Genomic DNA, 15817 nt, shown 5'->3' with positions numbered 1-15817 from the left:
AACTTTTTTCACAACCAGCTAAAATGGCTAGTAGATATCTTATCACCCAAAAAAACACTCACGTATGGGTCAAAGTGGCTAGTGAGTTTTATTTTTCTACCAGCTAAACCGAATTTTTACCAGCATTTGGCCAGTTGGCGGGTGTTAATTTAGAGCCCTGCTTGTGATTCTGCAAAAAAAGAAATGATGTATCTGCCACTGGGTGTGTTCACTACTTTCACACTTTCAACTAGTGCTACTGAACAGGCGAGCCAGCCAATGGGGAATTAAATTGCGGAGGCACGTGCGTATGCTCGCAATGCTGCTGTGCAGTGGAGACATGATGCTGTGCTTCTTCACATCAAGAATCCATTAATTCATGTGGGAGTGAGAGTGTGGGGTGGGAGAGACAGGACAGGACAGGAGGTGGTAAATATGTCAGGTAGGGAGGGAGGAAGGCAAACGCGACCCGCTGGAGTCCAACAGACGGCCCTGCCTGGGGCGATTCACACACAGACAGGCAGACACACAGAAGATTGAATGCACACACGCTCTGACACAAACGCACACGCACACATGCACGCACTGACACACACACGCACGCACGCACGCACGCACGCGCGCACACACACGCACGCACGCACGCACGCACGCACGCACGCACGCACGCACGCACGCACGCACGCACGCACACAGCTTTGAGAGACGCATGCACACACTGACACACACACTTACACATGCACACACATACACACACACACACACCCTTACACACATGCGCGCCCACACGCACGCACACATGCACAAACATACACACACATAGGCATGCACTGACGCACGCACACACGCGTTTGCACGCACGGACGCACGCACACACGTACGCGTGTGCACGCACGCACACACATACACACACACACACACACACACACACACACACACACACACACACACACACACACACACACACACACACACACACACACACACACACACACACACACACACACACACACACACACACACACACACACACAGCTTTGAGAGACATCTGGCTCTGAGACGGGGCAGGAGCTGCCACTGAACCAATTTGATAGAAGGCTGATTCCAGCACCACCATCAAGTCTGGAATCACATTATAAAGAAGAGAGAGAGAGAGAGAGAGAGAGAGAGAGAGAGAGAGAGAGAGAGAGAGAGAGAGAGAGAGAGAGAGAGAGAGAGAGAGAGAGAGAGAGAGAGAGAGAGAGAGAGAGAGAGAGAGAGAGAGAGAGAGATTGAGAGAGAGAGAGACAGCAAGATTTAGACTGCAAGAGAAGGATGGAGAGACAGAGATAGATATAGAGTGGGTGGCAAATCACTGAGAGAAAGGGAGACAAGGTCACGCACACCAGAGCAATGGCCACCACATCACACCACAGCACTGCACAGCCCTTCACACCATTACTACGACTGCTACTACACACCTCTTTTCCTGTTAAATGCCCGATTCATGCTGGAGCAAGACCCGTCTGTGTTGATCCTCCCAGAATGTTTCCACCGCTTCCACCTGAAGGGCAGGGGACAGAAAGAAAGAAAGAAAGCAAAGACGTCAGGAGGACATGTTAGTGTTTCCAAATCCTCTTCCCCTCTTCTATCTCTCGAGACAACAGAGAGGAAGTGCTTTCTCAAAAGAAGCCATCTAATCGGAGAGTCTGCTAATTGTTGGAGACAGCTAAGTTCACTGGTGACTCTCTGGTGAGGCATTCTGTCCGATAAAGTCATGATTCATCCGAGCTTAGCCCCCCACATTTGGGCTTACAGTATGCCCACGGGGACCTCCGTTCGAGTCCGGCCAGGGTCATTTCCCGGCCCTACCCCATCTCTCTCTCACAAATGTTTCATGTCTTCTCTCATACTGTCCTGTCATAATGAAGGCCAACCCCCCAAAAAAAATTTAAAAAGAAAAAAATCATGATTCATCTGTCAAGGGAAATGTTTATAAATGTATCAGAGGGACGACAAAGGCTTAAAATAAAACTCCGCAACAACTCGGCAGTTTTTTGTATTTGTTTAAACACAAAAATTTCTCACAACAAGGTCACATTCCAGCCATATTCATATTCTGCATACAAGAGATGTGCATAAACACAGTCACATTTCCATGTACAAGGATATACATAGAGCAGTATGCTATGTGTCACAGTAGTCGTGACAGTGGCTGCACATTTGTCATATAAATGGCATGCTGTGGCTGACCCAGTATATCTCACACTGTTGATTCTCCAAGAGATCTCCTCAGGGCCTGACAGCGCAACAAAACAAACAAATGAAAAAAGAGAGAAAATGCCAACTGTTTTCTTTTTTTGCTCAAGCTAGTACCTGCAGAAAAAAAATAATCAAGACACTACCATGCGTCTGCCTGGCCAACCATGTCACGGCACTGAGTGAGACAGTCCATGTCTTTTGTCCATGAACCTTTATTTCATCTCATGAATTTCTTCATTTTAGTCAGAAACAGCTGGAGTTAGACTTGTTTGTCTGGACAAATACACACCTACACGTATAACTGGATTACTTGTCCGAGGGTGGCAAAACCTGTGTCTGTTGAGAGATGAGGTGTGTCTGAATTGTCTGCAAGTCCTGGTGTTGCTTTGGATCACATTCCATTGTATTCTATCTGTTTGTAATCTAAAGCATCAGGTATCAACACTTGCTGTATCAAAAACCCTAATTACATCCAGAGTTTTAAAACTGCATCTCAAAGCTGACAAACATTTAAATGCCACTGACATTTTAAAGTTTTAAACACAACAGTCCAAGAATGAGGATAATATTCGCAAAGGTTAACATAGGCCTACAATTATTTGCCTACACATATCATTACCCACCAGACAACCGTGAAAATTGCACTAACTCATCTATTCATCAGTGCAAGGAAAATAAAAGTATCTTTTAAAGTTACTGGGCTGGACATTATATGTTTACAAAACTTCCTCATGAGTGAATCTAAAGCAATATAACGTCAAATCTTCTCAGAAAGTCACAAAGTGTTATCCATTCTATTATTTCCAAACCATTGGGCTTTATGACAGCTCAAACAACTTTAAAAATGGGTTTGTTCAGAGACAAGGGATGATGATTTTTTGTATTGAAGCAAGAAGACAAAACGTCCACAAACAGTATTATGAAGTCTACTGTCTACAATGATTTTGCATTCTGCTGATGACAAAACGTGTATGCAAATGATACAATAATGACACACAAATGTGTAATTATGAGCTCTTATCACCATCAAACAATTAAAGCATTTCAACTTAATCCAAACTTCACACTAATACACTATAAGTCAGTGGGTGTTTCAACTATCATATTTCTCCCTTTAATTAATGTGCCTATTAACTGTGGTTTATGTCAGGGGGGTTTGACAGACTGTCAGTTACAGAAATGATGACAAAGTATCTTTTTCGAGGAAAGAAAGCAATTCCAGGAACCCATTTTCTGACATATTTCAAGACACTGGTGGATGGACCAGGTGCGTGGACTGGGGAGGAGTGCTAATGGGTCCCTTCAATCATTTATTTTTTTTCCTTTAATAGAAATTTGGCCGGTGCCAAAGAGACAGAAGAAGCATCGCAGTGGGGAACGGGAGGACACAGACACATCTGAGCGAATCCACACCGCTGCCGCTGGCAATAACAACTTCACTCTTCATCACTGTCCAAATAGATATCGATTGCCTGCTTCTAATGGCCATTTCTTAAATACATTTAACAATGAACCCCATGGGTTGGCATCAACAGTGTCGAGGGAAAGCTCACTTTTTACTCTCATCTCATCTCATCTCATCCCATCGATGACAGGGGCTAGGCTGGTAAACCACCCCCTCCTGCACTTCGTCTTATACAAAAGATTTGGCATCTCCACGCTGAGAAGAATTTTCTTCCTTGAGGAGCAGGTTTGCAGATCCAATGTTAGGATTAGGGAGAATTATGGGGGACCTGAGTAATCTGTAGGCAACACTTATCATGGCACCATACTGTGAATCACAGCTACGAACTATGTACTCATATGGACCAAAAAGTGAACCCACAGCAAAAGGACTCAGTTCTGTTTCTGTTCATATTGCACATAATATTTCTGGTCCTTTTAGGCTTTTATGGTGTGTCAGTACTCTTTTTGATCATGCCAGGTCCTCGAGAGCGCTCCTTCAGTGATTACAGCTAGTCACAAGTGTAACTTGTCAGAACTCATAAGCAAACCATACTGAGATCACGTCAATGAAGGTCTCAGTATGGTTCACTTCCAAGGGGTCTGGGTACACTTTGAAGTGTTCACAAATGCACAGACCATGCTGAGTCACAGAGCAAGAGAAGAGCGTTCTAATTTTCATGGGCCGTTTGATCCACCCTACTGTATAACCCTATATAACCCTATGCACCCACTAGCCATGCCTGTTTATGCTTGCATAAGATTCTATCTGTGATGACACATGGAACAGAAGCCAGGCCCTCTCTCTACTAAACAAAGTGAAATCCAAGGCAAGCAGAAGGCTGTTCTACCAGGTCCCAACATCTTTGTGTAAGTATTAAGGCACACACAGGAAAATCAAACAAACATTGTTTTGACAGCTTAAATTTGCATTAAAACGACCCCCCTCGGAGCACAAACAGAATAAAACAAGAAACTCTTGGGGGCATTTAAGCACACTTAGATTGACGCTTTAATTAAAAAATGATCTGATTCAATCCCCCGGCCCGATCCTCTTGGCCAAGACGACAAAGCCAGCCATTCATGCACGGGATGAAACAGAGCCCAGTTAAGACAGACAGTATTATTTCAGGTGAGCCGCCTTTTTATGAAGACGTCTACTAAATTACACCAATTGCTTAACAGGAAGTATGGTTTAATTAAAGTCAAGATGGTCTTTTCATGAAGCGACGACGATTGACTTTGTCTCTGTTACGCCTGTGCTCCGAATGAACAAATAGATGGAACACTTTCGGCGTCATTAATTTAAAAAATGTGTCCACTAAAGGTAGATGGGGGATGAAGTGCATCTCTCATTGATTAGGAGAGCACATTGTGAAGTGTAGCTGAATTAATGGAGAAGACGAGAGCACTCAGGAGGCTTTTATCCCAGCAGAATGTGTGTGTACTGTAATTTCAGCTCGTCACACACAGGGCTTAAAAGACAGCTTGACAAAATAACGATGATACTCTTGATGCCCAACTACCTACGTACATACACCTTTTTTCCAGGTACATTCATCTGTTGTTGCTTCTGTGAAAGCAGGCGGAATAATGACGCCTCATTCAACCATGGTGCACAAAAGTAGCCTGGCTCTCTCCAGATCTCCTATTTTCAGATGTATTTTCAGTGCAACTCTGTGGGCTCCACTTAGATCTGGGAGGACTTTCCTATTTGGCAAGCTTAGGCGGCCTCGAGGTTGACGAACCAATCAGGATTGTGGGATTTTCACAGACGTGACATAAGATGTCAATGAGGTTAAAGGTAGTCTAGGAGGGAAAAAGTAATAAGTGTCAGTTGTTTCAGACAATACCTGCTGACATGTTGGAGTTACGCATTGATATTGGAATTGTAACTGTATTGTTGAATCTGTGAGTAGTTAAAGTAACATGACATAAAAAAATGCCATGCCAGTCAGTGTGTCAGTCAAGTGTTTTCTCCAATTACGTGTAATTCAGATCTGTGACAGCGTTGAATGAACCAGATAAATGTGTGTGGACGAAGGTGGAATCATATTTATATGGCAAGAAGGTTAGCAGAAATCTAATACGTTTGTTACAAAGAACAAATGGATCAAATTGATCAAATGGAATAAAACAACATTGGAAACGCACTATTAAATAAGCAGCACTTGTTTGAACCAGTGACATTTAGTAGGCTTTGAGGTTGAAAACAAAGATTACTATCCTGACCGTTGCATAGTAGTAAATGAGGTCATGGCTCTCTAGTTGACCTACACAAAACATCTCATTTCATCTCATCTCATCTCATCGTCCCTTCACACCTTGGGCTGTATTCAAGTCACCCACATCATATAGTGGCTCCCACGGTCTCAACACACACAATGAAACTCTGCAATTTACCCGACCTAACACATACTCGAAAGCTACACTAATGGTATGTTAAAGCAGGGCGCTACCCAAAAAATTCCTGCGACACACTGGCTTAACTATTATGTGGGAAGGCCCCAGTCCATGATTTGAAGGATCATTTTCAAAAAAGGGTGCGGTGGGAGTGAGACAGCTTACCGAAGGGCACCACACAGGCATGAAATGGTGAGAGAGAGCCGTGAACGTGCCACAAATGGAGATCAACAGAAGTAACAAAAGAAGTTATTATGTTGTTATGATGTGCAATGTTGTAAATAAAATACAGTGTGATGAAGCGGTCTGCACACTGTGTATTAACTCCAAAAATACTTTATTTCATTTTAACATATGGCAACGTTTCGATCCAACAGAGGGATCTTCCTCAGGCGTAAATAAAATAGGCCTACAGTACATGTCAGAAGTACATTGAAAAACGTGAAGAGTAACTAAAGTGAAGAGGAAGGAAAAATATAATACTGAAAGGATGCTGGGTTTAACTATTTTCACACCGTATACATGGGATTGTTCATGATATACAGTAGGGTACGCACTTGAAAAAATACTGTGTGATAAACCAACATACTGTAAAAAGGCCCATGCAGCATATTGGCTTTGAATTTAAGACGCCTCTGCACTTCACTGCTTACTCAGCTACAGCAGCAGTACCAGACATGAACTGTTTGTCTTTAACATTAAAGATCAGCTGGAGATACATAACAGCAGGGCCTACAGTACAGTATGTCTAGTGCAAAACGGTATGCACATGAATGGATCTGGTGGCATTCTATTCTTTCAGCTCTTGAGAAATAAAACAGCTTGAGATATAGCAGCAACAGACATGAACTGCTTGTCTTTAAAATTAAAGATCAGCTAGAGATACATGACTGTAGAGCCTACGGTATGTCTATTGCAAAATGATATGCACATGAATGGATCTGGTGTGGCATTCTATAGAATAAGAAAGAAATAAAACAGAGATATTCTATCTGATCGCTCCACTTTAAAAAAAAAAAAAAAGAAAGAAAAAGAAGGTCAAGCAGAACAAACAACAGAGTGGAGACTTCAAAGGCATTTCCAGAAAGAAACCGGCAACACACAAAGAATAGTTTCCTCCGAGTAGAAAGCGCTGCAAACAAACACGCTGTGCGCACGTGTTTTCTATTTCCAGCCAATTGGACTGTCAAAGAGAGCAATGCGCAGGGAAATGTAAACTGGCAAACGGCATCTGTACGCCTGTGTCACAGAGGAACAGTGATTTGGGGAGGAGAGAGAGAGAGAGAGAGAGAGAGAGAGAGAGAGAGAGAGAGAGAGAGAGAGAGAGAGAAAGAGAAAGAGAGACGCATGTTTACATTTACATAAGCTCTCTCTGGGGCAGACAGGGACAAGGCCAAAGGATGTCACTGCTCCAAATGCCACGTCAAAGTGCAGACAATCAGACCAGTCAAATCCAAAAAATCTTCAAAGCTGTTTGACTGTCCAACAGGCAACAGAGGATGCAAATGCCAGGGCTGCTCTTCACACTGACAGGATGACAAAGCTCATTAATCACGGGACGTTTCAAGGACACCGAGTGTTTGCGCATCAGATAAGGGGTTGCCTGGAGCAGTATTCTGTCCAGGAAAAAGATTACCATCATCGGTTTATCTGCTACTGAGAGAGTCAAAACACGGGCACCTTTTTTTAGCTTGACGGGGTAACTCAGAATAAAAGGATTCTAAAAGCAACATACCTCACGAGTTGTATTACGTGTATAATGCAGATATCTTGAAACCTGGAAACCTGTTAAAACACTGCGTTATAAATTTGCTGTTTGCCGAATGGCAATGATCGAGTCATAGTGCATTACTAAAGGCTGTTATGTCATAGTAGAGTAATACAGTACCATGGTAATTAATCTTTCAATGACTACTACAGCGTGCCATTGGTGGTACGGCGTCCATCATGGGGCTACGTGAACTTAAGCATACTAAGTGAACTTAACTTCAACATGCTACTCTTAACATGTCAACTGATACAAAAGGAACTATTTAAGGCATGATATAGTGGGCGACTAGCTATTCACTCCCCCAGGATCATATGTAACTGCATACTTTGCTGAATGTGGTCAAGTAATTATTGTTTGGTTTGGCGTGGTTTTATCTGACATGTTGTTGATATATTGTTGTGACACTTTAAACTATTGTCTGAGTAAATTTAGACACATACATATGAGTAAAACAACATGTGTAGTTCAGTCTGAAAGTTCAGTGTTCAAAGTCTCCCACACAAAAATTCCTGCTGACCCTCTTCTTTTCATCCTTCAGTTTCAAATTAAACAGGCCACAGTGTCTCCCCTGACACCATTAACAGCAGAGCGCTGTCTGGCATCATAGGACTCCTCATCACCTCCCCATCTCTTTTTTCACCTCTCTTTTGTCTCTCTCTGACATCGCCTTGGCCCAGACAGCCAGGGCCGGATTAACGCACAGACTTGGTATGGCTGCAGTCTAGGGGCCCCCACCTGCCAGGGGGCCCCGTATTGGCCAACGGTGAAAAATTGTGGGATTGTGACAGGGTGCAGTTTTGAGAAATGCATCTGTCATGCTGAGTGCAGTCCTTGATTCCTAGCTCTCCATTATGACACTATGTAAATCTGTCCCGAAATGTGCCTCTCGGGGTGGGGGCCCCACAGCAGCCTGTAGCCTAGGGGCCACAGGCCATCTTAACCCGGCCCTGCAGACAGCCTCTCCTGAACTCACATCAGCTGCAGCCCACTAGGAGTGCTTTGTTCCCTCACCAACAAACATACTTCATCTGCCTCCTCTTTGTTCCACACTGTCTGGACAACATTAAGCGGCTCGCATCATTTATCAAGAAAATGTTTCGCATTTGGAAGAAATGTGTATTGACTGACTGTGTGTGTGTGTGTGTGTGTGTGTGTGTGTGTGTGTGTGTGTGTGTGTGTGTGTGTGTGTGTGTGTGTGTGTGTGTGTGTGTGTGTGTGTGTGTGTGTGTGTGTGTGTGTGTGTGTGTGTGTGTGTGTGTGTCAGTACTACTTTGCCTTTGTTGCTTTGCCTTCTTAAAATAAATGAGATTTTATCTATGCCTTTTCTTGTGAAATGGTGCGTAATTAGGTTAGTGTAATGTAATTAACGTACATGGACAAAAGTGTTGGTGACAGCAGTGAAGGACCCAAGCGCAGTGCTACAGTACTGTATGTGAGGTATGACGAAGACTGCCAAACATTTCTAGCCCTCCTAAATCTACTGTAAATCTAACTGTATGTGTGCAAAACTCACAGCAGTATTTTTATTTCATTTTATTTATTTATTTTATTTTTTATTTATCCTTTATTTAACCAGGAAAGTCTGATTGAGTTAGACTAACTCTTCTTCCAGGGAGTCCAGGCCTATAGCAAATACTTTAACCTTCCGACTGAGTCTACTGAACGCAGAGGCGATAAAACCTGGGTACAGAATATAAAAACCCTGCCACATATTTGCTCCAGCCAAATTCAATGAACCAGCTGATCCTAATTACCACATCCCTTAAGCAAGGTTGATGAGCTCATTAGTGAAATCACCTGTGTTGAGAGCATAGGGCAGCCAGAAGGAAACCTAAGCAGGACTATTACTTTTGTCAATCCAGTTTTTAGATGCATCTTAGCATCTCTATAGATGGGTTCACCGTGTTTATAAACACAGTGTTGTGAGGAGGGGCAAGACACTGGCAGCGAACCCAGTGAGCAATTCTTTTGACCGACAGCGGTTTCCAACAATCAGAGGTTGAGTTGTGCGCAGATGGGGTCACGCAGCCAGGAGAAAACAAACATTTAGTACCCATGTATAAGAAGGCATGTCCGTTCGTCGGTCTGTCTGTCCGTCTGAAACACATTCTCTAAATTGTAATTCCCTCCTGTGTCCACAAGGCGTCAGTTTGACGGACGCACCTTTGTCCGCCTGTCGTACTTGTTCCACCTTTGACTCCTTTCTCTCACCTGGGATGTCATGCAACATGATGATTCTTCACCTGTTGTCTGTGAGTATTCTGCATGTCTTTTTAATTGTTGCAACATGATATTGAACCCCCTAAATACGTCTGTACTGTACAATCATCAAAGTCTTATTAAATGCTCCCTTTTCATCTGTGTAAATACGGTAGAAACTTGGCAACCTCCTGAGGATCAAAGCCGAATGTATCTCCCTAACTTTCACTTTCTTTGCTTATTGTCTCTGGAGACCTGTTCTATTTACAGTGCTACAATTTTGCAAAGATGCCCTAATTAGTTTCACTGAAAAAAAGCCCAAAGCTTACAATTGAGGTTTCGATTATAGCACCAATCAGCTTCAGTGGGTGAAAATGATCCGAAATGAATTTAAGACCGCACACAATACTTTTTAATGAATTATATATTTATTTACTGATTTGTTTATTTCATAGAAAAGGGTTTTAGCATTCTGAGGGTGTTTTTCTGGACCCAAAATGCCTCTAACACTTGTCCTCAAGGCTTGCTGAAATCAGTTTTCCTTTAATAGCAGAGGGCCAACTTTTTTATATTTTCTCCAACAAAGAGCCTAGTGTTAGGCACTGGTGCCTTGGCCTCCGTCTTTATTCCAACGGATGGACTTGCAGATGTCTCGACTCTACGCCTCCATTGTCACAAAGGCTGCCAGAAATAATGGAGTTCAATTTGAGTTCTGAACTTCTTGCTTCCGCCCTCCGACTGGCTATATCCATATTAATCTCCTTTGTGTCGTTAGTTCCTTAAAGCCATGCCAGAGAGCTGTGTAAACTCCTCCAACTCATCCTCCGTCCAGCCTCGTTCACACTAACTGCAAGGACGTTCTGTTGGTTTGTTTTTCTGCTATTGTAAGAGTTGGGTGCTGCTACCTGGCAGGATTTGCTACAGACACAGCTGCAGTGGGTTAGATGCCCAGAGCAGGCCCACTGAGGTGTAGTAGGCCTAGTCTGAGCTGAGTAGAGCTGAGCAATGCGTTCAGGGGTGTCGTTCATGGGGGTAAAGTGTGACTGAGTCACCAGGGCCCCATGTATATAGGGGGCCCACACACAGTCTGACTCGTGTAGATATATGGCTGGAGGGGTCCATTGGAGTTGATTGTACATAGGGCCCACAATTTGCTGCTACGCCCCTGAATGCATTCCTGCCAGTTCTGCCAAGCCATCACACAGTCTGATGCTTATTGTCAGTTTCCCTATTCACTGAAACTAATGATGTTAAAATGTCCAATCTAACACCGTGCGATCTGGTTCTTCATTGCGATTGGCTGATAGTCGTTGTTAATCGGGCGTAAAAAACACACACATCACTCCAAACGAAGATTCTATGCATGGCTAAGTTAAACGCTTGTGTCTAAGTTGATGGCGAGAATCTCGTGCAGTTGGGGTAGGTAGACTAAAGGAAAAGAACATCTTTGCACTATAGCTGATTCAAATGCTGTTATAAGATCCAATATGTGCCAAGTTTTTTTGAGTACAGGTGCAATGTGCCTACCACCCATCCTCCACTGTCTGACACATCTACTCTTGAAAACACCCAGGATCCAACGTATACCATTTTTGTATGTACAATATGTAAAATGTGTTGCCATTTTTTTATTTACTGTACCATTTCAAGTATTCAGGTCCGCTTCAATGTTTTATATTTGTATATCGTATATGTACGAATTGGGGTTACCACAACTCCATATTCATGAGGGATGTTGTAGTAGAATATGTTAGCAGCTTATGGAAACACAGCAGACAGCTTGCCTTTTGCATTTTTGTTGTGGCATGATCTGATATCATGGATGGCATCTAGGTTTCTTCAGTCTTGAACATAACCATAGCTCTAATATGTAGTCTACTCTGAACAACATAGCAGTTAGATGGGGGAGAATAATTGGAGCCTCCTCTTGTCATATAGGATTTGCACAAGTGCACAGTTGAACATGCAAATACTCAACCAAGGTTGGATGACAACTATCACATTGAAATACAGTAAGGTCATCTCCATAGCAACCTGTGATGTAAAATCAAATGTGTTGCACTGTATATAATCTATTAGTGAATGCATCAGATAAAAAGCACAATGATATTAAATTACAATTTACAAGATAGAAATAGAAAATATTCTAAACATAATTGTTTAACCTGTTAAGACACAGTGTTATAAATTTGCTGTTACCAGAATGGCAATGACCAAGTCGTAATGCATTACTAAAGGCCCTGTGTTATGTCCTAGTATTGTAGTACTATGGTAGTTAACCGTCTAATGTCTATTACAGCATAACACTGAAGTTACGGGGTGCATTAAGGGGCTACTCCAACGACTGTGCTGTATGTAGCAGCAATGTGTACACTGTCCAATACCTATATGTTTGGCACTGATCATGACACGTGAAGCCTCAGAAGAGACAGACTGTTTTGATAGTCATGTGTGACATCCCACTCAATGTGTTGCCAAGGCCACCCGACAGGAAATGAGACGCGATCTCAGCCAATTTTTGGCCAATTAACATTCACATTAGAGAGAATGCCCAAGGCTATGTCCTTGGCACAGTGGTGTCAAGTATTTCAGGCATTTAAATTACATCTTATACCTCGTTTATATGACCTATTTCTGATGTATTTTTGGACTTGGTGAATCTCTTCTTCTTCTTCTCATCACGACAGGGAATCAGTAATAGACGGAGTATGTCATCACGGATAGGATATTAATGAACATAACTTTCATACACTATTTGACTATGTATTCCATTTTACATTTGCATTGCAAACATGATTAAAATGGAATAGCAATGCATTTATTCATTCATCATCAATGTAATTCAACATATTCATTGGAATTTTGTGCGTTAATGAGAGCTGGAGGAGGTGTTGCTGTGGCTCATAGAAGAATTTCAAATTAAAATTAGTGTTAGGCCGTTATGTTATAATGGCAGCTTGGTCATTTTATAGTGTGCAAACGGTGACAAATGATCAGTTCAGTGATACTTATTATTCGTCGAACGCAGATGCTTGTTTAGGATACAGTATACGTGGATTTCCACCTAGCCTTCCTAATATTCTAAAAACAAAAACACACCATCTTGTTAAATTGAAATGCAACAGGCTAAGCATGACTGGGGAAATTTCACTTTTCATACATGAAAAGGGGGATCTTCTCCATTGTCTGCCATTTTGAATTTCCGGAAATAGATATTTTTAGCTGCAAAACTTACTATACTTTGACCGTACCAGTAAATATTAGTTCATTATTTACTAAATATTCATGAAAAGATCGAAGTTGGCCATAGACAGCACAGTTTCAATGAGCAGCATAGCTGCAATACCTGCTCTGGCCACCATCCTACACAGTGCACCTTTAAAGCCAAAGATGGTGCTGGCTTTGCGAGTGGTCTCTTATTGACAGCAGCTGTGTTTGCCTGTTCTTGAAAAGGTTCTCCTCAGCTGAGTCAACCCTACTGTACAGGAAGAGCCGTAAGCTGTTCTTTACACAGAGCTTAGCACTTGGTTGCCCACTGGTGTGTGTGTGTGTGTGTGTGTGTGTGTGTGTGTGTGTGTGTGTGTGTGTGTGTGTGTGTGTGTGTGTGTGTGTGTGTGTGTGCGTGTGCGTGTGTGTGTGTGTGTGTGCGTGCGTGCGTGTGTGTGTGTGCGTGCCTGTGTGTGTGCATGTTTGTGTGTGTGCATGCGCGTATGCGTGTGTGTGTATGCGTCTGTGTGTCTTTCTTCAATCTTCCGCGTGCCTCCAGTCAGACGCATTTCACAACATGCATTCATAATATACTGCTTCCCAGTTCCAGCACATATAACAGCTATAAAAACAGATGCATGTGTGAATGAAGGCTGGCAGGCGAGACAAGCGAGGCAGGCAGCCTCCGGTGCAGCGTGAGATTGCAAGACTGCAAATGGATTGGTCCAGGGGGATCATGGGAATGTTGTTTACTATTGTGCTCACATGACCGCATGCATCATCACTTGTGCTGGCTGGTGCTGCACTGACAGTGCGCCAACACTACAGGTCAAACGTGTCCACCGTCCACCGCACCATAAAACAACTCGTCACATCAACCAAGACTTCTTTCTATATTTTGTCATAAAACTATGCACCAAATTACAGTAATCAAGCGCGATCAGCTTCAAAGCCGTGATTTCGAGGCTCATTATGGCGAACATGAGACAAGCCTGCTAAAATACTGTATTTTTTTAACAGCAAGTGCTACAGGCAACTGACTAATGAGATTCTCTTGCCCCAAAAAACCAAGAGGGAAAAAATTCCAAAGGCAGCGCATCATTTAAATTCCTCACTCCATATGTGAAATTCCAGAGAAAAGCAAAACAGTTTTTTACGTAAAAGTTGACCTACTTTGACCCCTTCAAAGTTTCTCCCCTCTTAGAGGCTAAAAGTCTGTGGCCAGGCTCTGTCTTGGCCATGTGCAAAAAACCATGCACAACAGCAGAAAGAAGAATTTTCCCTGATTCCAAATGAATATCGTAATAATAACAACGGGGGAAAGGGAGGCCGGAACATTGTTAAAGCCCCATAGAGATCCACTGATCAGCACCATATGTGTATAGCAAACAATGCTGGAGGAATTAAAGATACCCAAAAATAAGGTTTCCCAGTCAGAGCAAAAGCAGCCACAGACAAACAAAACAATGACAGAGCTTTGTTCTCATGGTCAGACTCGCCATCACACTGGAATGCTGCTCGCTGAGTATTCCCATTCAACCACACACACACATGCATGTGCATATACACACACTTCGCAATCTATTCATTTACGGCATGGCATTCAAGCCAGGATCAGCTGTGCCCTCATGTACCGCAGATTCAGTCATTCTCTAACAGGTCTCTCTTCTTTCTTTCTTTCTTTCTTTCTTTCTTTCTTTCTTTCTTTCTTTCTTTCTCTCTTTCTTTCTTTCTTTCTTTACATTTCCTCTGTCTCTCTTTCTGTCACTCTCTAAGACCCAGAGGTAGGAAACACACTTACCAATACGAAGCAGTAGTCTCACCAAGTCACAAGTACTGTAAATGCCAAGCCTGACGCCAAAGCCGAAAGTTTGCGAGGGGGGAAAAAAACAACCAGGGAGCCACTGACACAGACACTGCTTTTCATGGAAAAAAATGCCGAGTAGAGTAGAGAATAGACTAGAGAGGGAGACGACTATGACTGTACCCCCGTCAGCACCAGTCAGAGTGAGTGGAGGACTTTACGAGCTGGGAGCCGGAGTGGAGTGGAATACTAGAGGAGGAAGTTCCAACAGTGCCTAATGGTTTTCAGCTGGGAGCCCAGAAGACGAGGCATGGTGGGGTGCTGTGGTGTGCTGTGGTGTGTGTGTGTGTGTGTGTGTGTGTGTGTGTGTGTGTGTGTGTGTGTGTGTGTGTGTGTGTGTGTGTGTGTGTGTGTGTGTGTGTGTGTGTGTGTGTGTATGTGTGTTTGTGTAGTCATGGATTGTGGTGTGGTGTGGTGTGGAGTGGAGGGGAAAGGGGCTTGATGACTTAGCAAACTCAGGAGGATGTTTGTACAGTGAGACAGTTCTCAGATCTTTGAAAGCCACGAAAGAGACGTCCATTCTAATTATTTGGCTTTACCGGCGGGTATAACAGCAAAAGCAGCTGTTTTGCAAGTGGGCATGCTGTATATGTACAGTGAATCATAATAATGGTAAAAATAACAATAAAAATGCATCCGTGTTCACAAGTGCGCACAAATCTTGAAAGCTCATTGGGATTCAGTGGTGGCATTTCAACCACTTCAAAACC

At 43.0% G+C, this 15817-nt stretch overlaps 1 protein-coding gene across 3 annotated transcripts in view; it reads right to left on the bottom strand.

The window, feature by feature from the left end:
* gulp1a (GULP PTB domain containing engulfment adaptor 1a) overlaps positions 1 to 15817 on the bottom strand; it is a 108447-nt gene that overhangs the window by 31140 nt on the left and 61490 nt on the right. Inside the window, exons 1-2 of one of the 3 annotated variants that reach the window (XM_063213236.1) lie at positions 15045 to 15304; positions 1440 to 1522 (exon numbers count right to left, since the gene is read on the bottom strand). In XM_063213236.1, coding sequence (XP_063069306.1) covers positions 1440 to 1467 — 28 coding nt within the window. In that variant the 5' untranslated portion in view covers positions 1468 to 1522; positions 15045 to 15304. Of the gene's footprint in view, positions 1 to 1439; positions 1523 to 15044; positions 15305 to 15817 lie in introns of those variants that run through there. The other 2 variants (XM_063213234.1, XM_063213235.1) reach the window with 2 other exon arrangements.

Source organism: Engraulis encrasicolus, chromosome 13 (assembly GCF_034702125.1).
Source record: "Engraulis encrasicolus isolate BLACKSEA-1 chromosome 13, IST_EnEncr_1.0, whole genome shotgun sequence".
NCBI classification, from domain to species: Eukaryota; Metazoa; Chordata; class Actinopteri; order Clupeiformes; family Engraulidae; genus Engraulis; species Engraulis encrasicolus.
Note: the sequence above shows the minus strand (reverse complement) of the source record. Positions and strands in the feature narration are given on the sequence as shown.